Here is a 22,283-nt window from a genome sequence, read left to right on the forward strand (position 1 = left end):
ATATTCAGTTTAAGGGGTCCCTGGACCCAAAAAGCTTGCAATCCCCTGCACTAAAGAGTTATTTGTGAGGTGAGAAGTGTTGAACGTGTGTGCAGACATCCACAAACTGAACAAATCATTAGTATGACCCTAATCCCTTATGCAGCCATCTTGGAGCACATCAAACACCGTTATGCAATGCAAAACATAGCACCCACAAACACACACACATTCAGACTCAACTCAATTCTTCTTTTGTGTGTGTGTGTGTGTGTGTGTGTGTGTGTGTGTCTCTGTGTATGTGTGTGTTCATGAGCTGTCTGAGTCTGTCTCATCTCCTCTTGGCTCACACACATCGGAACACCCGCAAAAGTGTCTACTATGTTTAAAAAAAAGAAGAAGAAAAAAAAAGAAAAATCAATACTGTATAGTGGTCTATAGACAATTCTGAAGAACTAAATTAAAATATATAAAGTCATCTATATTATGCTCCAGCTTGAAAATAACTCTTGATTACATACATTTCCCTAATTGTGATAATTTTTGAGTCTTTAAAAAATTAATACAAAACTCTCGCTTTTGAAAGATAGATAAATAAATAAATACACTGATAAAAAATAACACATTAAATTCAACTAGTAATATATTGCTCCTAAAATGAATAATTTTCCAAAAATGATCATGAATTACGTAATCCTCTCAGAGGCCATCAGACATTCGTGTGCCTACCGCTGCGTCGACTGCATTGCATCGATCAAAATTTGACTCAATCTTGAACTTGAGCCTTGTGAATGACACGCGCGGTGACAATTGCTCCTTTATTCCACACGGCACGGGAGCGGGCTGGATTTGAAGAGCAAAGAGGTCGGATCAAGCCCGGGGAATTATCCTCCCGAAGCCGAGCACCTTCACGGCTTGTCCATGACCAATTGCTGATAGAATTCTATGTTCAATGTTTGGAAACAAAACATTTTAAAGGATTAAACGCAAATGTATTGTACTTTAATGTTAAATACAACGTAACTGTATGAAACAAAAAAAGGTTTAAGCCACTGGAACAGTATTCACAGTTTGAAAATTTAATTCAGTGATACTTTCTCGTACCACTAGAGGGAGCCCGCATACCACACTTTGATCATCACTGCTCTAACTCATAGACCATGAACAAATGATCCCAATCAACGTTGTTTTGGAGATGTTTGAAAATATCCCTCTAGATTTCGGTGAGGATTCAAGCTTCAGCCAAATCCCCTGCAGCTTTGATGTTAAATTACAGCAGCAGATTAAAAAGTCAGACAGACACAAATGTTCAAATAAACCATTTAGGCACCCCTGCAGCTCTGCTGAGCTCATGTTGTGGTGTGCGCCACAGGACCTGGACACACATCCACACACTTCATGAACTAGTGAGAAAGTAGCTACGTCCAAAAGAGGAAAGATATTTAAATGTGTAGACGTGACCTCTAATCTGAGGTCGGTTTTGCCGCAAGTATATTTACATTTCGGGTCTTTCACTAAACTATAATTCTGACGGGAAAACGCTTTGCCTCGGTGTAATCCCACATTAAACCAAATGCAAATGTGAGGGAAAATAGGCCAAATAAAAACAAAAAACTAACGTTGATGAGGATATATCAATAGGCAGTCCAATGGAACTGGGATAGTACAGTTGAGCTCAGGCTGATGGTTTGTTGGAGTGGCTCAAGCACACAGTGATAAATGAGATATGTGTACAACGCCACCTCGTGGATATTAGTTACTGTTACAGCTTTTTCTTACCTTATCTGACATCTTTCAGTGAGCAAGGCTAGTGTGATTCTCGGTGTGGTACAGTTCAGTTGTATTTAACTTTTAAGTACAGTCCAATCCATTTGCATTGCACTGATTGTTTTTCAACTTTTCCAAATGATATCTGTGTGTAAATATACTGTAAGCGCGTGTTTGCCCACTGTTCTTCAGTCTCTCCTGGGAGATCTTCAGGAATATGTGGCACTGCGATTGCGAATAAATTATTAATGACTAGTTTTACCTCTTGCCTTTTTCTCCTGTTAGACTTTGACAAACTTTCAGCTCCAAGGGACTTAGGAGATTTTGGGTTTTGGATAAATGTAGACAAACATTTGACACTAAAAATGTTTTTTTTTGGTCGATTTTAACACCAGCTCCAGAATCTGAAGGTTTGTGTTGGACATTGAGGACGGGACCCCAACTTCATCTGGCCACTCCGCCTTCTGTTTTGTGAGCGTACAACTAACATGAAAGTTATTTACAAGCTAACATATTTGACATCATATGAAACTGAGAGGATAATCCTTTTTCCCGAGTCTTTGCTTCCAGTCAGCAGCAGTCAATCAATTGTTTGTTTTTATGAGGAAATCACAGTTAATCCTTACTAAAGAAACATTTTGGTCATTTGCTGATTTATTTTTTTTGTTCACGTTGATGCAGGTGCATGTGAATGTGAATGGAATGTCTGCCATGTGAGGTTATTTACCAGTGCGTCAAACCTTATGAAGAGAGCCTTATGTGCTTAAGGTGGATTGTGATCAAATATTTATTTTTAAAATTTTATTTCCATGTAGATCAACTCCAATAACTTACTTTAAAGTTAGTGTAGTACACAAAGTATGGCCCACTTTGTTTTTATCCTAAAATTGGTGAATTAAAATGGATTGACTATTTTGTTGTTATTTTTAAATCATTTATATAATTAAAAATGTGTCAATTGGTTTCATGGGAAAAATATAATTTAAATAATATTAAAATACGTAATTCCAAATATGCATTTAAAGTTTTATTTAATCATTGGTTAATTGAGTCAATAAAAGTATCCCCCCCCCCCCCCCCCCCCTAAAATTGGTTAATTCAAATGTATATCCACATTTTTCTAGTTATTTTGTATTCATTTAAAAATTGAAACACAAACCTGTCCTGGTTTGGCTTGCATGTACACCTACACACAGATACAGTATTTTATACGGTATAAGGTTTATATATATATATATATATATATATATATATATATATATAGATATAGATAGATAGATATAGATAGATAGATAGATATATAGATGCACATATAAAACCCTCCTCTAGAGGGCGGTGTAGGATAATTGCGTGGAAAGTTGGGCTGGGTTACAGTATTATTGTTGTACAGTAGTGTGTACGTATACAGTTGCACTATATTTATAATTTTATCTTAAAATATTTTAACATGAAACTATATATAACTTGATCAAAATGTCCTCAGGATTTATTTAAATATAAACACATGTACTGTATACTGAACTCTATAATATTCAATTGTCAAATTATTTTAGTTGTATTAATTTTGAACTGTTTTAGTGGTATTTTCCACGAGTAACATCATGCTCATGCTCACGCCCACACCCTTATGCAAACACCTCAAGTCTGATTGGGTGACGCACAAGAAGAGGTTGGTACAAAACAATGCTTGTTTAGCATAGCTAAGCAGACCAATAAATGAGCCCCTGGGGCCTCACCTGACGCTGCAGACAGAAGCCAGGACGGGGGAGACTGTCGTGTTCCAAAGTGGCTTGGCCCAAACACACCAGACCAGTCCACTCATGCGTAAAAGCGCGCAGCCAGGCAAACTTTACGCATCGGAAACAGTGTGGCCCCCCTTCATCATCGCTCCTGGCCCGGTTGTGTGCTGCCCCTGCCTGTGGTTACTGGACACCTCCCCTCCCTTACCCCCCCAGCTGACGTTCACGGTCGGTTCTGTTGAGTCCAGAGCTCCGGGTCACCCATGAGGCTGGAGGCCGCAGCCAGGATGGATCTGTTCCGGAGGCTGTGGAGGGCGAGGAATCTGATCGTGGTGATTTTCATCCCACTCTCCCTGTTGCCACTTCCTCTCATCCACCCCACCAGCGTAAGTCAAACAACTTTAATACTATAAAGATAAAAGAACAGAGGAAATCGTAAGCAAATATGGCAGAAGATTCAGTTCTGTTGTGTGTCTATTTGTGAAGACAACTTGACTACTGCATTATTTTAGGAAGAGCAATTCATTCAAGTCAGTAAAATACACAGTTGAAATTGTTGAATCGGTAAATCAGCAGAGGTGGCAAAAGCCCTCACATTCTGTACTTAAGTAGAAGTACAGATAATACCTGTGTAAACAAAAAAATAAAAATAAAAGCCTAATTTGACTAAGTGAGGAGAAGAAAGTACAAATACTGTATCTGCGTGAAAGTAAAAAGTCAAAAGAAAATGCACAGTTTGAGTTTCTGAATCCATAAATGACCAGAGGTGGCAAAAGTATGCACAATCTGTACTTAAGTAGAAGTATACCTGTCTATAAAACAATACAATATTAGAAGCCTATTTTGACCAAGTCTGGAGTAGAAAGTACAGACATCTGAGTAAAAGTAAAAAGTAAACACTGAAGTCAAGTAGAGACTTAAAAAATCCACGTCAGTACAGTTACAAAGCATTTATACTGTTGCATACCACCTCTCCATAACAGCAGCACTCAATTTAACGATACATTTTTACCAAATAATAGAAAAATACCCACGACATAACATCCAGTTGGTGTTGTTGAAGCTCCTTTTTTGACAGCTGCAGTCAACTGATGGGATTTTCTAGTGCGTGAATCAATCAAAAGGCCCTATTGTCGTGATGAATGCTCATCCAGATCAGCGGGCCGTGTCTGTGTGGAGATGTCGCGTCACGTTGATGACATGGAGATCAGTGGAAGATGAGGCCAAAAGGGTTCAAAGACGCATAAACGGCCCTTTCATAATAGAAGAAATGGGCGAAAAAGCAAATCTCAGTCATGTAAAAACTGTTGCAAGAACAATAGGATTATCACAAGCTTAAATCCATTGTACGCAGGGTTGCTACTTGGCTTGGAAAGTTAAACGAAAGACTCGGGATAAGTCATAACAAACGTGACAAATGTACCAGTTTGGTTTAGATTAAACAAAATTCTGGACCTTTCCTGGTTGAGGAACCGGATGAAGTAATGGTAGCAACGGGGAAGAAGGGAATCCAAATTGTTAGCCAGAGAGCATAGTTACAGGGGTCATTTTTTCTTTTTTTTCCCAAAAATTTTGAAAAAAACACAAGTCACAACAAAGTCCAGTTGCCCTGATTCAACCTTTGTGGATTATCATTGCCTGCATGACTTGGATTCTACACAGACATAAAAAAAAAATATATATATATTTTTAGCAAGCACAATGCTATTTTTAATTGACATTGTAACAATAAGTTAAAACTGACTTGGTCAATCATGCTATTTGGCTAATGATTGTCCTTTTAGCAAGCTTTAGTACTACGATCAATATTGTGGTAAAGATTTTGGTCAGCAACTTACCATCAAAACGTACTCTTCCAGCAATTCACTAAACTGCAATAGAAAACTGTTAATACAAATCATTTGTAAAACTTTGCAACTGAAAAAAAAAAATTGGCTCAGTAGATAATGCATAATTACTCTTGCTTTACTGATTTATTTAGGACACAACCCCAGTTACATTGCAAAATACTTCTATGACTAACAATACATATATATATATATATATATATATATATATATATATATATATATATATCATATCCCAGTCAAGACCATGAGGTTTCTTTGTGCTGCCATCAACAGCAAAGAAATTAGGCAGTCAGACAAAGTAATAGAAAGGAAATTGTTCGAAATAAATGTCACTTTTGAGATAATTATGAGAGTAATCGATAAGTCACAACTGACAGTAAATGACATTGTGGGACAAAAGACGTTTTTTTTTCAACACAGCACCATCTGCTGGATCTCGTGGAGAAATCCACACTGCATCCTTATTTGTGTAAAACCTCTTATGCAGTAGTACCTTGACTTAAAAGTGCCCAACTTACAAGTTCTTCAAGTTACGAGCCGTATCTCGGTCCATTTTTTTTGCTTAGTGTTGCGAGCAAAAATTTGGCTTGCGAGTGAGCTGCAGGCACGCCGGCACTTGATGGCTGCAGCGAACTTCACATCAGGCCAACGTGTCCGAAGAAAGTGAGCGCTGAGAAGAAAAAGCGGATGATGTCCATTAAATTAAAGCTTGAAATCATCGAAAAACATGAGCAATATATAAGCTCAGTGAAAGTTAAGTGGGGGGAAAAAAGTTGTAAAAATAATCATCATGTATCAAATTTAACTCAAAAGTCAAGGTACCACTGTGATGCTAATATTGTTGTACGGGGTAAAGTGGTTTTCATTCAAAGGAGTTTTCACGTGCTTCCAAGTGGCCCGCTGGCCAATCGCCGCTCTCCTTGCTGTTATGTCAGCGGCGATGCATGTTTGGCACCGTACGCTGCTGACCCAGGATGAGGCCGAGCCAGAACCGAGGTGCCAGAACATCAACACAAAGAAAAAAATAATCAGAGTAATGAAGTTATATAATCAATGTACCACCACCGACAGCACGCAGGGGCGGCGTCCCGCTGGCTTCTTACGACACTGGGGACCACAGACTGTTTCAGGAATGTGACGTGTGTGTGAGTGTCTGTGTGTCCGGCTGCAGCACAACAGAAGATCCAGCCAAACACTGGCTCATTATTACCACATTTGCCATGTTTGTTTGCTTGCTAGTGAGCAAACTGACACCCAAAAGTAATTCCTAGTAGCGGATTACATTTTGTTGTGGAGCCAGTGTTTGTCATTAAGCTTTATGCATTTGAATGCACAAAGACAGTGATTCCCAACCACTGGGCTAAGGGAAATGATCTAAGTTGACTTAATTGGTCTGAAAATTACTCCAAATCATGTTTATCTATCTATGGCAGTTACATATAGTGACAGGCGGAAACAATTGAATGCACTTCCAAATAGGTGGTAAGGAGTACATTTGACCTGCGTATCCACTTGTTGCCATTCATACAACAGAGTAAGAAGTATGTTTATAGAATAAGTACATTTGTGAGTAAAGTGAGACAAGCTCATCGTGATTTTAATATACAGTGGTGTACCATGTACCTTGATTTACAAGTTTTTTTTCCGTGAACATGTGTAACGCTAATAACGTGCATCTGATATCAACGTTCCCCATTGAAATGAATGCTATTAATCCGTTCCAGCCCACCACAAAAACACCAACATTTTTTATGTAACATATTTCTTAGTTTAAAAAAAAAAAATAGCACTCGACGGTGTTGTTAGGAATGTGACAAGTAATCTCACTTTCCTAGAATTAAAAGCATTTTGGTTTATATACTGCACCACAATGACTCGGTGAATACAAAATATATAATGACAAAAGAAGGAAAAATGAATTAGTAGTAGTTGAACATGGTAAACATTTATGCATGACTGTGAGATAATCAGTCAATTTAAAAAGGTAATATAGCCTGTTGTTGATTGGTTCAGGGAACGCACATTTATTCCACCAGGTGACCTAATTCGTCTTTCAAGTTTCTTTGATTAAATGCCACTCATCATCATTTCCTGAGCCCACCACTGATAACAGGGAGTTGATTAGCCAATCAATTAGCCGCGCTGAGGTGGAAATACGCCTGCACAATTTAAGACAGTCAACACAAAGGTGAAATATCTGTTTTTCCAAAGTAATTATGCCGAGAGTCTAGGGACGTTCGAGTCACTTGATTTTGAGTATCTGCTGATACCGAGTTGACATTCAATACCCTAGCAATGCGTTAGGAAGCAAAAAAAAAAAAAAAAGATGTATTCAAAAAAAGGTATCCCAACATAATACCCTTTTTTTTTTAAACGGCTATAAGTAAATGAGGTCTGACTCGAGTTTGAACGCAAAGCCTCTATCAGTATAAAGTCTGATTATTCCATCAGCAGCTGTTGCTTACTTTGCACTTTAGCTTTAACTTGCAAAAGGACACCAACAAAGAAATCAGCAATGCATGTTTGAAGGTCTCACAGCCTCCACTGATAAACAGTAGCCAATAATCAATAATCAGTGAGTGCTGAATCAGGCCATCTTGCTTGTATCTCCTGTCCTGTGTTTACTCATTTTATCTTTGCATGTCCCCCCCTCATGCTCCTCAGCACCTTCCCAACCATGTGCATTGCTTTAACCCCACTATCAGTCTGGCTTTTCCACCTCCATGCATGTGAATTTTCAGTGCTGATTCAGCACGGTCCCAGCTGTTCACAAGTAAACGGGACTTGGAAGTCAAACTGAAAGCTATATGAAACAATTCAGATTTTTTTTGGGTGGGACCTTGAGATTATCGTTGACAGCTTTTGAATGTGTTGCTAGTGTTTCAATTTTATCTGTTGAATTTTATTTTATATTTTCATTGTATTGTATTTAAATGTTTTACTTTATTTACATTTTTGTATTTTTATTTGGGTTGATATTTTATTTGCAGTCGCAGCAGTAATAGTTGGTGAAGTATTTAATTTGACAAATTGTTTGTCAGAATTTACAGCCAGGGAAAACACTGTCAAAAAAAATAAATACTTAAAGAAAAATAAGACTTAAAGAAACATAAAATGTATTATGTTTATATTTATATATATTATATTTATTACGAGTGTCCAACGATTTGATGAAAATTAAAATGAAAATGTAATCGCTAGAAAGTATATGTAGTACAGTAATTAAAGTACTATGGTTTTTTTTGGGTAACATAATATTACACTCGATACATTTTCCCATTAATTCTCATTATTTTCCTTGTTCACTATTAAAGAGAAAGTTAACCGTTGTGGGTCCTTGCCCACATTTTGTTTTCTGGCATAACTAAAATAAAATTGCGCCTTTTTTCTGGAAATAGTCCTCGCCAAATTAAATCAATAGCAAAGGAAGACACAGTTCATAGATTTAAGTGCGATAACCTGTGGACTTTGACAGGGGGTCGAATCTAGGTTGATCAGTTCAAATCAATTCACTTCGACATGTTGGAGTACGGTGGGACGGTGGACGACTGGTTAGAGCGTCAGCCTCACAGTTCTGAGGACCCGGGTTCAATCCCCGGCCCCACCTGTGTGGAGTTTGCATGTTCCCCCCGTGCCTGCGTGGGTTTTCTCCGGACACTCCGGTTTCCTCCCGCATCCCAAAAACATGCATTAATTGGAGACTCTAAATTGCCCGTAGGTATGACTGTGAGTGCAAATGGTTGTTTGTTTGTATGCGATTGGCTGGCAACCAGTTCAGGGTGTTCCCCGCCTCCTGCCCGATGATAGCTGATAGCTGGGATAGGCGACCCTAGTGAGGAGAAGCGGCTCAGAAAATGGATGGATGGATGTTGGAGTACCCCAGGAAATTATGTTAGGACCTTTTACATAATTTGATATCCCGACCAATGGAAACATTGCACCAATGATTTGCAATGGCTCAGTCTTAACCCTCATCCAGAACTGTTTTATAGAAAATAAAATTATTAAAATGTATGCATTCATTCGATGTTCTGAGGGTTTTTTTGGTTTGCAGGAGGCATGTTGCGCATATGTGCTAATAGTGACGGCAGTCTACTGGGTATCAGAGGCTGTTCCCTTGGGTGCTGCCGCCCTCGTCCCTGCCTTCCTCTACCCACTCTTTGGGGTACTAAAGTCAAGCGAGGTGAGTTTATTTTTTAATTTTTTTTTTTATTGTAGTTTGGTATTTTTTCGACAAGCCATCACACATTACAGTAAACCCCTGCTTTGCAAAAATAAAAAAATACACTTAGATGTGCCAAAGGAAGGTGAACACACTGCAAATGAAGTGAAACACACAAATTGCCTGTTGACAATTTGAGTTTTAATATGGATGTTCGATGTCACGTGACAACGGTGAACCTTAAAATAGTTTTTTCTGACTGTGCAAATGGAAGGCGTTAAATCTTCAGAGCAATGCATAGAAACGGAATGTCTGTGCTGACTCATCTATATTTTCTCTAAGCCCAGATCAGACAGAAAGTGAATGGTCCCCCTGTGAGCTCCTTTCTTTGTGTTTTGCTTTAATAATCCTGCACAGAGGATGTTTTAGTCCTGTAGGTGCACTGTCACGTTTCGCACACATCTCCTCTTTAACAGTCGTAAAAGCATGTCCAATGGCTCGTCCTTGTTGACTAGTGGGTAAAGCCCATTGTATCACAAATAAGTCACCCACCTCCCTTTTTCTTGACCTTTCTTATCACAGCATTACATAAAAAGAGTGCCATGTGACCAAATTGCAAAGCTGCCTCTTAACCACACTAAGCCTCTTGTGATGGTGGTCCATAAACAGAGAGCTTTTATGCAACATTTCCTGTCTGTTATAACGCTTGCTTACTGTCGTCCACCTGATAGCTGCAATGGTGGCAACGTAGAACTGGGAAAGTTGCACCAATAAACACCTGAGTTGAGCATTCAGGGGGTACACAGGTGATGACATCTTTGCATGCCATTTTGTGAAATACTGCTCGTATCAAATCTTCTGGTACTCTCACTGGACAATTCATTAGGTATGTCTGCATGATGTCCGTTATAACAGATATATGAAAAAAATGATAGCTTATATTTATATTTGCCTTTCAAAGCACTCAAGTTAGCTAATGAAAATTAAAATATAACTAAATATAGATATAAAGAAATATAATTTAATGATCATGTAGCTGGGTTTGGAAGAGGAATACATTGTAGTTTACAATTGTGTTCATATTCTTTACTTTTGCACTAATTGTTTACTTTTTGAACTAAAAGAGAATCCAACCATATCTGGTGTGGAATTGATTGTCATCATGTATGAAATATGGCAAACAGCCCAGCAGGACAAAGTCCAGCAGGCGTTAGGTGAGAGGTGACGAGACATTGGCTTATACAACGGCGAGATTGAAAAGAAAGAATGGTGTAAGTGTTGATCCAAACAGGGGAGGGTGAAGTTGGGAAGTGGGTGAAGGGGGTAAAAACCCAAATGCAACCATCATTTCCTGTGAGGCCTGTCTTTGACGTATGTTCAGGTGGCGGCCGAGTACTCGAAAGACACCACGTTGCTGCTGATGGGAGTCATCTGTCTGGCCGCGTCCATAGAAAAGTGGAACCTGCACAAGCGCATCGCCCTGCGCATGGTGATGATTGCGGGGGCCAAGCCTGGCATGTGAGTGTTCAAGCATGCAAGAGTGTACACCGTAAGCATAGAAAACGGACAGTCTACCAGGGGTGAGAAAAGTACGAACACACTATACTTTAAGTCCCTGAAAAGTAAAAGCACTGATTTAACACCAATGCGAAAAGTCTCAAGGGATCAATTGTCATTAGACAAACGTACCTAACAATCTTTATTCATGCTCTCTTGCGCAAGGTTGGTGCTGGGCTTCATGTGTTGCACAGTTTTCCTGTCCATGTGGCTCAGCAACACGTCCACCACGGCTATGGTGATGCCAATTGCCGAAGCCGTCCTGCAGCAACTCATATGCACCGGCATGGCCGACAACCTCGAGCCCGACGCCACCGAGGACGACAGCGGTACAAATGCTCGCTTGCAAACTTCGAATATGGTCGGCCTTGTGTGAGATCCAGTATGAGGCATCTGTCTGTGATGTTATATTAATCCACAGTCTCAAATGTTCCTCGTCGACTGTGACAAATGTGCAATTTTGATGATGTTTGTTTTGTCCTGCTGCAGTTTCAGACAAAGAAGAAACCCTGGACAAGAACCAAATGGCACTGCTCGACCGTAATGACAGGTATTGTTTTGGTTGTAACTTCATTTGTGACCGAATTTTGTTTGTTGAATATACCTAAACATTTTGTAACCACGTCTTTTTTGCCCAATATCTTTTACTGAGCATCAACTGTGCTGTACAGTAGATCAACATAAAAAAACAGTGCTCACATTTTGAAATTTTCAAGAGAACCCCTATCCAAAGAACCCGCTCCATCTCACCTGTATCTGGGTGACAGACACAGCACAAAATAAAAAAATCTTTAAAAAAATCAATAACATTTTCTTCAATTTGAAAAATATAATAGTCATAATAAAATGGACCCCAGGAATACCTCACAGTTAGACAATATAAGAGTGATAAGAACTATAATGATTATAGTGAAGCTATTTAAAAAATGAATGTAATTTATAATCATTATAATTAAATATTCTAAATAAATACTGTATTTTACTAATATGACGCAATCTTTGGACATGAAATGTTTTTTTAATGAACTGCATTCCATGGTTGACGTGTTGAATATTTAAATTAGAGTAATGGTATAGCTGAAAATGGTAAACTGTACTTATTGTCACAGTTTTGCAGGTTTGCAGTTTAACGTACTGCATATCAGTTTAACAAACACGGGTACATTTCAATCATCTTATCTATTCAATATGATATAATATAATTTCTCACTCTTCCAGCAACTCTGACTTCCTTGCAGTTGTCTCAAAAAACATCTAAGTTTGGATTAAGCGATGAAGAATTTGTTTTAAAGCAACTATTTTACCAACCAGCGTTTCTTTTTATGAATCTAATTGCTGTCATTCTCTCCTCATCCTCCAGCAATGCTTACGATAAACAGGAGCTCTCTACACTTAGTGAGGTAACAAAAACACACTTCTTAACAAAAAAACAACAACAACTACATAATAAACGACTCTATTTGAACTCTTCAGGTACAGACTGGAGAAGCCAACGGGATGGGTGTGAATCAAAATACCAATCAAGAATGCATCACACATACAAACGGACACTTGCCGCAGGTGAGAAACGCCAATCATAAAACATTCTCTGAGTAGCAGACTCAAGTGTCACTCATTTTGTCCTTCATTTTCACATAGGTGGCCATTGAAATCCCAAATGTGAAGCGCGTGAAGGCCAGGCGAGACTCCCAGTATCCCACCAAGCGGGACCACATGATCTGCAAATGTCTGACACTCAGCATCACCTACGCCGCAACCATCGGTGGACTCATCACCATCACCGGCACCTCCACCAACCTAATATTCGCTGAGCAGTTTAACACGTACGTTCTTTATGCATGCAACATAAAAAAAAAAAAAAAAAGCTTCTGTGCTTTTCTGACTCATGTGAAGTCAGGTTTGCGAATCAGACCCCAATTCCAGGCTAATGCAGGCCTACTGTATATGACAAGCTTGGCAGAAATGGAGACGCTGGATATCAACATGCCGTTCATAAATCATATGACGTTGATTTGACCAGTAACAGAGCAGTGTGGTCACTTCATAGAGTGTCCAGACTTTCCTTTACATAGTTTTGCCGATGTCTAATTAATTTCCTCAACTCACTTCAACATACGTCATACATCAAGATGTTACCAGATAGAGCCCAAAAACAGCAAATGTAGTTTATTTATTTATTTTAAATAGCGGCTAACTGAAGATAGGTTCAAGGGGGGAAAAAGGAAGAAAATCTACAAATAGTCACATTTGCAAATGCCAAACCACGAAGATGCCTGGTTCACCGTGTAACCTTTTCAGGTGAATTTTTCAAAACACTGCAGAAACGTCCATTCTTTCCGTTTCCAGGCGCTATCCAGATGCCAAGGTGATCAACTTCGGCACGTGGTTCATCTTCAGTTTCCCCATTGCCATTATCATGCTGGTCCTCACCTGGCTGTGGCTGCACTTTCTCTTCCTGGGCTGCAAGTGAGTGCCGTGTGAGAGTTTGTGCACGGTGAATGTGTGTGGTGAATGATGTCATCTCCAGCTTCAGGGAAACATGCTCTCTGAGTAAGAAACGCAAGTCCAAAAGGGAAATGATGTCAGAGAAGAGAATCCATGAGGAGTATGAAAAACTGGGACCCATCAGGTATCCATCTGTTCCATCAGAGTAGGACATTAAAAGGACATTTTAATTCTCTGTTACCAGATGTTGCTCTTCTTTTTTTTGGTGTGTGTGTTCTAGCTACCCAGAGGTTGTCACTGGGGTTTTCTTCATCTTGATGACTCTGCTTTGGTTCACGAGAGAACCTGGTTTTGTGCCCGGCTGGACCTCCCTTTTTGAGAAGTACTCCCAATATCCCACTAACTGTCATTATTCATGTTGCGTGTCAAACACACACACACAAAATGAAATTGTAATGCATGTTCTCCCTCCTTTAGAAAAGGTTATCGGACCGACGCTACAGTGTCTGTCCTCCTGGGCTTCCTGCTCTTCCTCATTCCTGCAAGGCGGCCTTTCTCTTCACCCTCTTCGAGCTACAGAGACTCAGGTAGAGCACACGCAGGCTTCAGGGTGCTAGTGACCAGATTATATCAGTGTTAACCAACCTTAGTGAGCCAAGGCACATCTTTTACATGCAGCACACCAAAAATGGCACAAAAAGTATACAGTAGCTACTGGAATAATGTTATTTCTCCCAAATGTACTCAGAAATGTGTTTCCTCAGTGTGAAATCGGGGCCTGTTTATTGAACACGAAGCTATTATTCTGTTCTGTTCTGCCATCTACCACTGAATAGTTCGGCCTGTCACGATAACGTCGCTGGCGTAGATGGATGAACAAAGATACATTATTTGTTGTAAATAAATAATAATTGATTGGATAGTTTCTAGAGTCGTTTTGAGTCACTGTGCAGTATTTATGCAGTGTTCCCCTGTTATTAAGGACCGGTAGGGACCGAGCCCTGCCGCAACTAGGTTTAGAACTGCCTACATATGCCACAAAATGGTGGCAAAGCACTACTTTTGTCGTAATAAAGCTCTGCAACTCTCTTCAACGTCGTTCCTTGCCACCAAGATTCCAAAAGACGGCGACCAACCAAGCATTACTTTTGTCTTCATTAAGCTTGTCAACTCACTTGAACATAGTTCCTTGGCACCAAGATGGCAGCAAAGCACGACTTTTGTCTAAATGAAGCTGCTCAACTCACTTCAAAATAGTTCCTTTGCACCAAGATGCCAAAGCAATACTTTTATTGCTTTTTCAATAAAACAAAGGCATATCAGAGGATAGATGAATCCTCACGTCACGACGTTCCTTCGCAATTTGTATTTACAGCATCAGACCCGCTGGCTCCAATGATCACTTGGAAGGACTTCCAGCGGCTCATGCCGTGGGAGATCGTCATCCTGGTGGGCGGAGGCTATGCGCTGGCAGCCGGCTGCAAGGTACAACATCGATCAGAGAATCATTGAGTTCGACGAGTAGAACTGCAGTGTATCATACTGACTGATTTCGGTGTGCAGGTGTCAGGCTTGTCCGTGTGGATCGGCCGCCAGCTGGAGCCGATGAGTGGACTCCCGCCCTGGGCCGTCACCCTGCTCGCCTGCCTGCTGGTGTCGGCGGTCACGGAGTTCGCCTCCAACCCGGCGACGCTCACCGTCTTCCTGCCCATCCTCTCCGCACTGGTACGTCACAGCTTGATCAAGAATGATGTGTTGCAACATTTAGTTTGAATATGCATAAACTGAAGGCACGGGTCTTCCATTTGCAATGTGAGCTGGGTCTGGATTGAGTTCCATTCCATTTCACATATTCGGATTCGGATAGTTCTGTCAAATTTCATCAGTTTGTTGTCCATTACATTTTAATACTGTGAAACTGGAAATATTTTTGCATTTGGTTCACTCACTCTTTCGGACTGAATTCACACCTAAGGGGGAAATTAAGAGTAGCAGAATATAGACTTCACCTCCGTTTTCTTGTTAAGATCCTAAATTGTTACCTTAAAAAATATATTGTGTAACTTGACAAATGTCGAAGCAATGGGGAGATATTTTTTTCATGACCTCCACTTTCTCCAAAAGGTTTGTTCTTTTTTTTTTTAAATTCCTCTTTCCTTTTATTTCTTACTGTATCGACCCCTCCTTCATAGTCCGAGACCTTGCGCATCAACCCCCTCCACACTTTAATCCCCTCCACAATGTGCGTGTCATTCGGGGTCATGCTTCCAGTGGGGAACCCCCCCAACGCCATCGTCTTCAGCTACGGACACCTGCAGATCAGCGACATGGTATGACACGCACACGCACACACACACACACACACACACACACACACACACACACACGCACACGTGCACGCCTACTTTCCCCAAATCACATGCTCTCTTGCACCTGCAGCATCAAAAAGCCTGTGATTGTTTTATGTAATCAGAGGGATGAAAAGATGTATTTTGTAACTCTTGGCAAAGACTTGAATGCCCCAAGAGAAGCCGTCACGTTTTCTCTCATTTAAACTGCGCTCTGGTTTGTGATTATACACTGTGACATATGCGATTCCCAACTCCACTTAGCTGACCCAAAAATTATTTATTTAAGACAAGTATATATTTGTTAATCTGTCTATGACAGTGACAGAGACAGGCAGAACAATTTAATGCTCTTCCACTAGATGGCAAAAGGTACATAATTAACCTGTGTATTTCAGTATACAGTATATATTTTTATAACATTTTTGTTTGGTGGTTTGCCATGATTTTTTTTCTTGCATGAATGTATTGCCATCTCCTTTTTATTTTCCAGGTGAAAGCAGGTTTCGGAGTGAACCTGATCGGCGTGGCGGTGGTGATGTTGGCCATCACCACGTGGGGGGTTCCCCTCTTTAATTTGTCCGAGTTCCCAGCCTGGACAGTGGCCGCAAATGTCACTAGCAGCTTATAGCCCACCCTCTTCTCAGAGTGAAGCCAGCAAGAGGGGGACCAATCCGGAGAGAATTAAGAAAGTCTTTTGACAGAGAAAGTGACAGAGAAAGTCTAGACTGGACTTATGGGAAGAAGGTGGACAGAGGGGAGGAGAAGCTGCTTGAGGCAGGCAATCCACAATTCACAATGAAAGCTGTAAAAATGAAAACGTATTTTATATCCTTAAATGTAGGTAATTTCTCTATTCACTTGCTGTGTGATATGACATTTAAAGGTTCTGCAAATGGCGCTCAAAACCACAGATTGCCTTCTACTGTACAGTTTTTGGGAAAACATTTTTAGTACTGCCTTTAAACCTGTATACAGTTCTTTTACTCACAGTAAAAGTACATCATGGAACCTTAGGAGTGCACTTGTTGCCAATCCTAACAAAGGAATAAAAAGTTCCTATTTCACTCCGTGGAAACAAGGCAAGGGCTTTTGCCGTCACTGTGGTGACAGATATAATGAAAGCGCATCATTGAAAACAAAAATCAAAAATCATGAAATGTTTTACAGTTGAACAATAAGCTGCTAAAGGATGGCTTGAAAATGTGAATGAGTAATTTTTTGAACACATTAAGGTACAAAGGGTGAGCGCATATATTTGCATTTTATGATAATCAATGTTCAATCAAATCTGGTGGTAGAAGACAATATTAACATGTACTGTGCAAAAATTTAAATTGTGTTTAATATTTTTACACAATGGAATGTGTGGCTTTTATCTGTTCTAAACCAATTATCGTATCATAGGCACAATCTTTTATCTGTAATTTATTCAAGTTGTCACACTGAATGTAACTCAGTGGAGTCGATGTCAAAGCCTTGACGCCTATCTTTGTAAATACATAGACTTGTAACATAAAGAACTGGTTCAATTCCATGCATTGTAAAGACATGAAAGTTAAAAAGACCAACTATGTGTACAAGAATAAAACCCATTCAACCAACATGTAATGTATTTTTTTTAATATACATTTTGTATGTTCATGTGAACCAACATCAGGAGTTCACAAGGCCATTACACAAAATGCAATTTAAAGCTTTGTTCACATAAATACACATAATCAACCAGAAGAAGAAATGATTCCAAGTCCTCTAGGCCTGACTGTGGCGAAAAAATAAAATAAAATAATGTCACTTTTGTCAGTGAGTGTTAGGAGGGCTGTCGGGGTCCTTCAGCAGGTGTGAACCCCTCTGTTTCCATCTTCTCTTTGTATTTCAAGAAGTCTCTCCTTTTGCTGAAATACTTGACCTGCAAGCAAAGACAGAAATAGGAAGTACGCTTAAAATACGGTGTACGATGAGCTGCGAATGACAACAACAAAAAGGGTACAGTTTACCCACTGAGCGGGGCATTTGGCCTCAAACTCGCTTTGGAAGCTCTGGCACGATGCAATCTTGTCATTGTTGTCATCCATACATTTCCATAATAAGTCTCTGGCATCCCAACAGGCCTTTCTTTCAGCTGAGTTTGGAGCTGCCATAACCTATTGACTGTGGGGGGATGGAATCAAAAAAGGTAAAAGTGTGGGAGGTTTTTTTGCTGCTAAAATCATCAACAGTCCATTCAACGCATTTGTATACCATTGTATGTAGAAACGATACAACTACACATCGTGCTACTTGTTTTATTTGGAAAAACAGGACGTTCAGCACGCAGACGGCGAGAAATAGCGGATAGTAGTTAGTTTGTTAGCTACTGAATACTCACTCAATCAAATTGCGGAGGATGTTTGTCAACCTAAATCTGCTGCTTCCATAAAAAAACAAAAAAAACACAAACAATGTACATTTACAACGCGTGCGAGGTTACAGAATGAGCATAGTGAAGGACAATTCTTCCCCGTCGCGCATTGATGACGTCAACATGGTATGCATCGGTAAGGCAGGCTAAAGCTTCTCACCGTAAAACAATAAAATACTAAATAGAAAGCAAAATAATGTTTTTTATCAGTTACTTTGGAACCATTTTTACTCTCAAACGTCAGCGTGTGGGAGTCCTGTGTCAAGCTCGTCGAAGAAACTTTGCTGCTCGAAGACAACAGAAGATGGCGCTGTTTGCTAACAATCTTTATGAGCTCTTCATTACTTATTGTCCAATGAAATTATGCAAACTGTAATAACAGGTATAGTACAAAAAATATTTAAAACGCTAAGTGATTAATTTGCACCATTATGAAACGATAGAGTAATTAAAATGATCCCAGGCGTCGAATATATTTCTGTGAATGGTCTACATAACCCCTAAATGTACAACAACAATGATACTGATTGGACAAAATGCAACAGGTGAGATTGAGCTAATCTTATCTCATCAATTTAATGTTTCAAGTCCCTTTTGTTGACTGCGCAACCAGCTAATTTGATCAGGCTATTATAGACTTTAGTATTAGTGTCTGACCCATACTGTGCTAAATCTTACACACGCATAAGCAGATTTCAGGAGAAAAAGACCAAAACAAAAAACAATCGCTTCTGGAGTTGTGGAAATTACACATAGGTATGTATGTGTTTATATACAGTCAATACATATTGATATGTATTAAGGAGGGTTCTCAGAGCCTTGCTCAAGTGTACCTTGGCAATACCCATGAAGCAAACCAGTAAGTTCCACAATTAGGGTTCAGTGCAGGTCTTCCTCTCATCCTACAATAAATATAAAAGGTCTACACACCCCATTCCAGGTTGCTTTTGAGATACAAAAAAAAACCAACCCAAAAACAAAACAAGATAAATCATTTCCAATAATGTGACCTATAGCATATACGACTCAAGTGAAATAAAAGTGGTTTTGAGAAGGGAGCTAAAATATTCAAAACTGAGATAGTATGGTTGCACAATTGCGAACACTCTTATTTCTGGGGATGCGGTGGTGTTAAGAATGAACCAATCAACACCAAAATCTCCCAAAGTCAGTGTTAGCACAAAACTTTCAGAGACGCAAATAAATGTCGGAAAAAGCCTACTGGAAAATCTAAACTTTATTTGGGGTTATCAGAGACACTTTTTATGGGGGCAGGTGTGTGCTGATGCCCCTTTTATCATGAGTTTGAATGTGATTGGTTCATTCTGAACACAGCCGCAACCCAGTTATAGGAGACTGTGCACACCACATGATCTCTTTTTAACTTCTTTTTTTTTTTCAATTGAGTTGTACGGGTTATAGTATAGTAGTAGTATCCAGTAATTAATGATTGCAAAAGTTTTGACATTATTTTTCACCTTGGTCTTTTTTTTTTTTTTTTTTTTTGAATATATCACAAAACCCTGGAAGAGGTGTGTGTAGACCTTTTATGTCCACGCTATATTACGAAGGCAGGGCATTTGCACACATCCTCTCCAAAATGTAGCTCTGACTAGCTTGGCCTCATTCAAATGAAAGTATTTTCCCATGTAGGCTGTTTTTGTCACCCGGCTGTTTGGATGCACAATAGGGTGTGTGAAAGCTTTGCAGTGAGTAAAGGCATAATTAATGCGCAATGTTGATTAACTCTCTCCTTCTTTTTTTTCTCCTTCCTTGCCTTTCCTCTCTCAGCCGCAGTGATGAAGAAAAGCCCCAGAGGTTGCCATGGTGCCCAGCAGCAATCCATCTCCGTTTTCTGTGCTCATGTGGACCGAGTGGGAATGAAAAACAGGCAAACCTCTGCAGAGGATGCGGTACCCGCAGTCCTTTTAAGAAAGTAAGTGTTTGCCGCCTTATATGTATATACAGACAATCCCGAATGTACACTTGATGTCACATATTTAGTGCTCCCACTTCAAGTTTCTTCTCTCCCTTTTTACTGTTTTCGTTTTAGTTCTGCATGGAGGGTTCTCTTTCTGAGAGCATCAATAACACTCTCAGGTTTAATTGTTTGAGACGCCCTAGTGTTAGACAGCCGTGTACTACTTGAATCTGCTGCATGAGAGTGCCAACACATAATCTCTGTTTTCAAAAAGCTAATCTTTCACAAATCGGCATATCCTGAGAAATGGGCAGAGATGCACTGATTATCAATGAAAAGCTTCACACTCAGGTAAATTGAGGCGAACAGAAGAGGCCACAAAACAGATTTTATTCTCTTTAATCTCATGACCTACTTAATACAGTAAGATACAGCCCGCCTACATGCTGCTGTTACATAATGGAGAGAGTCATTGTGATGTCAGACAAATCATTTGATCAATTAGCTCTTGAGAATTGATGTAGGATCTAGAAAAAAAGAACCCATTTCCCCAGGAGGGGAGTCATGTACGGGCTCCAGGAATGTTGACTAGACTAATCTGCGTTCATACCTGCAGGTAAATGCAGCAGCAGAATGTGCTCATTGCCGAGGGATCAACATGGAGATCACCCCCTCATTGTGACTGCTAAATATCTCATCAAGCTACTCTGGCTTCCATGAGCGTTGATCTATTCTAGAATGAGGTACGCGTGTGTTAGATATATTGTAGAAGTTATCATTAGTATTATGGACAATGTTTAGAAAGAAAGATGTCTCGCCTTCAAGAAGATGACTCAGCAGGAATCATCTGAGAGAAGGACGTGGCCGGGACGTGGCAGGTGCCATGTTTTCACCTTGAAACCCTACCCTTAGTGTGTTGTGTCTTGTAGCTTAGTACGTTATGTCTTGTAAACTTAGAAACCTCCCTATTTTCAAATAAATGCAGGAGCGACGGGAGAGATTGTTTAGAGCGTGTTGAGAGGCTGTAACCTGAACAATCTCCCATGCGCCCTCCTCATGAGTAAAATGACCAACGTCTTCATTCCTTTTGTGTTTATTCATTATAATGTTTGGTGAGATAAATCCAACAGCGTGCGATGAACTGAGTAATTGTGCACGTCTGGCCAGGGTTTCATGTTCGTATAAATACACCTCATTCGCAATGACCTCTGACCATGGAAAATGGCAGTTTTTTTTTTCTCTCCCTTTCTCCAGCTGAGGTACTCCTCTTCTCATTACTGCCTCCATAACTTGGTTAGAATCTGGATGGAACGGGGAAGTAAAACAAGGATTTTTGTTTGCTTTTATTCAAGGTTATGTGCCTTCTTTGACACCATTTAAGTTTTTCTGTGGGAAATAACACCCCACTTTTGCAATTACTGGCTGACACGGTTATATTTACTGACCTAAGAGTTACAAATGCATTACGGTGACTCTCGCTTTCAAATCAATGGCGAATATTTGTACTTCTTTTTCAAAAGGAGGTTATCCAGAGGGCTGATTTCAGACATGTTCTCCCCCTCCATCTTCTCAGCCAGTGATAATGCCTGCATAGCAGTGGATCAGTTATTTCAGCGCAAATTCACACTGCCGCATTACCTTGTTAAAAGAAACCTATTAAATGTGAAAGTTAAAGCCTCAGCAAGGTTTATTGACCGAGTGCCAGCGTGGTTTCACAAAGCACATGTTTGTGAAGATTCTCTCGATGTGCACAGGGCCTGTAAAATTCACCCTCAAACCAAATTGGTTGATTTCTTTTGTCTCTTGTTGTTTACATGGCAAATACCATATAATGTATATCTTTGCTGTTTGGTGTCTACAGGTTTGGTACCCTAATCTCTCAGTAGACGTGTTCAGTCCGTGCAACACATCCTCATAGGTGAGTAGTAATGCCTTCATTAATACAACAGTACTGCTACTACTTATTTGAGTATTGCTATTTGGACAAATGTTTTAGGACAAGTCACCATTCTAATGTATCACTTTTGTCCGTGCCAAATTATTCACACCCCAGTCAAACATTTGTGGGGGGAAAAGGAAATTAAAAGAATGATATTTTAGCATAATCCTGCTTT

General features: G+C 39.8%; 2 protein-coding genes across 4 annotated transcripts in view; one reads left to right on the forward strand and one right to left on the reverse strand.

Annotated features, from left to right (window-relative positions):
* slc13a4 (solute carrier family 13 member 4) overlaps positions 1 to 17,445 on the forward strand; it is a 47,138-nt gene extending 29,693 nt beyond the window's left edge. The window contains exons 2-17 of one of the 2 annotated variants that reach the window (XM_061667754.1): positions 3,734 to 3,871; positions 9,390 to 9,518; positions 10,879 to 11,015; positions 11,220 to 11,383; positions 11,544 to 11,604; positions 12,415 to 12,454; positions 12,528 to 12,614; positions 12,693 to 12,877; positions 13,401 to 13,520; positions 13,582 to 13,683; positions 13,780 to 13,881; positions 13,977 to 14,086; positions 14,875 to 14,984; positions 15,063 to 15,224; positions 15,692 to 15,829; positions 16,341 to 17,445. In XM_061667754.1, coding sequence (XP_061523738.1) covers positions 3,749 to 3,871; positions 9,390 to 9,518; positions 10,879 to 11,015; positions 11,220 to 11,383; positions 11,544 to 11,604; positions 12,415 to 12,454; positions 12,528 to 12,614; positions 12,693 to 12,877; positions 13,401 to 13,520; positions 13,582 to 13,683; positions 13,780 to 13,881; positions 13,977 to 14,086; positions 14,875 to 14,984; positions 15,063 to 15,224; positions 15,692 to 15,829; positions 16,341 to 16,478 — 1,908 coding nt within the window. In that variant the 5' untranslated portion in view covers positions 3,734 to 3,748 and the 3' untranslated portion in view covers positions 16,479 to 17,445. Of the gene's footprint in view, positions 1 to 3,469; positions 3,872 to 9,389; positions 9,519 to 10,878; positions 11,016 to 11,219; positions 11,384 to 11,543; positions 11,605 to 12,414; positions 12,455 to 12,527; positions 12,615 to 12,692; positions 12,878 to 13,400; positions 13,521 to 13,581; positions 13,684 to 13,779; positions 13,882 to 13,976; positions 14,087 to 14,874; positions 14,985 to 15,062; positions 15,225 to 15,691; positions 15,830 to 16,340 lie in introns of those variants that run through there. The other variant, XM_061667755.1, reaches the window with a different exon arrangement.
* Positions 17,446 to 17,449: 4 nt separating this feature from the next.
* On the reverse strand, positions 17,450 to 18,501 carry LOC133397176 (cytochrome c oxidase assembly factor 6 homolog). 2 transcript variants are annotated; one of them, XM_061667757.1, is made up of 4 exons: positions 18,409 to 18,501; positions 18,216 to 18,254; positions 17,845 to 17,998; positions 17,450 to 17,756 (listed from the first exon to the last, which is right to left on the reverse strand). In XM_061667757.1, exons 3-4 carry the CDS (start codon positions 17,986 to 17,988, stop codon positions 17,658 to 17,660), a joined length of 243 nt encoding a protein of 80 aa, XP_061523741.1. In that variant the 5' UTR covers positions 17,989 to 17,998; positions 18,216 to 18,254; positions 18,409 to 18,501; the 3' UTR covers positions 17,450 to 17,657. The 2 variants fall into 2 exon arrangements, with proteins under 2 accessions (XP_061523741.1, XP_061523740.1); XM_061667756.1 differs by lacking the exon at positions 18,409 to 18,501 and having other exon boundaries at positions 18,216 to 18,386.
* Between the last annotated feature and the right edge of the window lie 3,782 nt (positions 18,502 to 22,283).

This window comes from Phycodurus eques, chromosome 22, assembly GCF_024500275.1.
Source record: "Phycodurus eques isolate BA_2022a chromosome 22, UOR_Pequ_1.1, whole genome shotgun sequence".
Classification (NCBI taxonomy): Eukaryota; Metazoa; Chordata; class Actinopteri; order Syngnathiformes; family Syngnathidae; genus Phycodurus; species Phycodurus eques.

What these genes read in the sequence shown, in the direction of transcription:
- LOC133397176 (XM_061667757.1), bottom strand. Translation starts at nt 17,988, where the DNA reads ATGGCAGCTCCAAACTCAGCTGAAAGAAAGGCCTGTTGGGATGCCAGA. An exon ending in CCAAATGCCCCGCTCAGTGG is followed by an intron (nt 17,757 to 17,844) that starts GTAAACTGTACC and finishes CTTTGCTTGCAG; the next exon opens with GTCAAGTATTTCAGCAAAAG.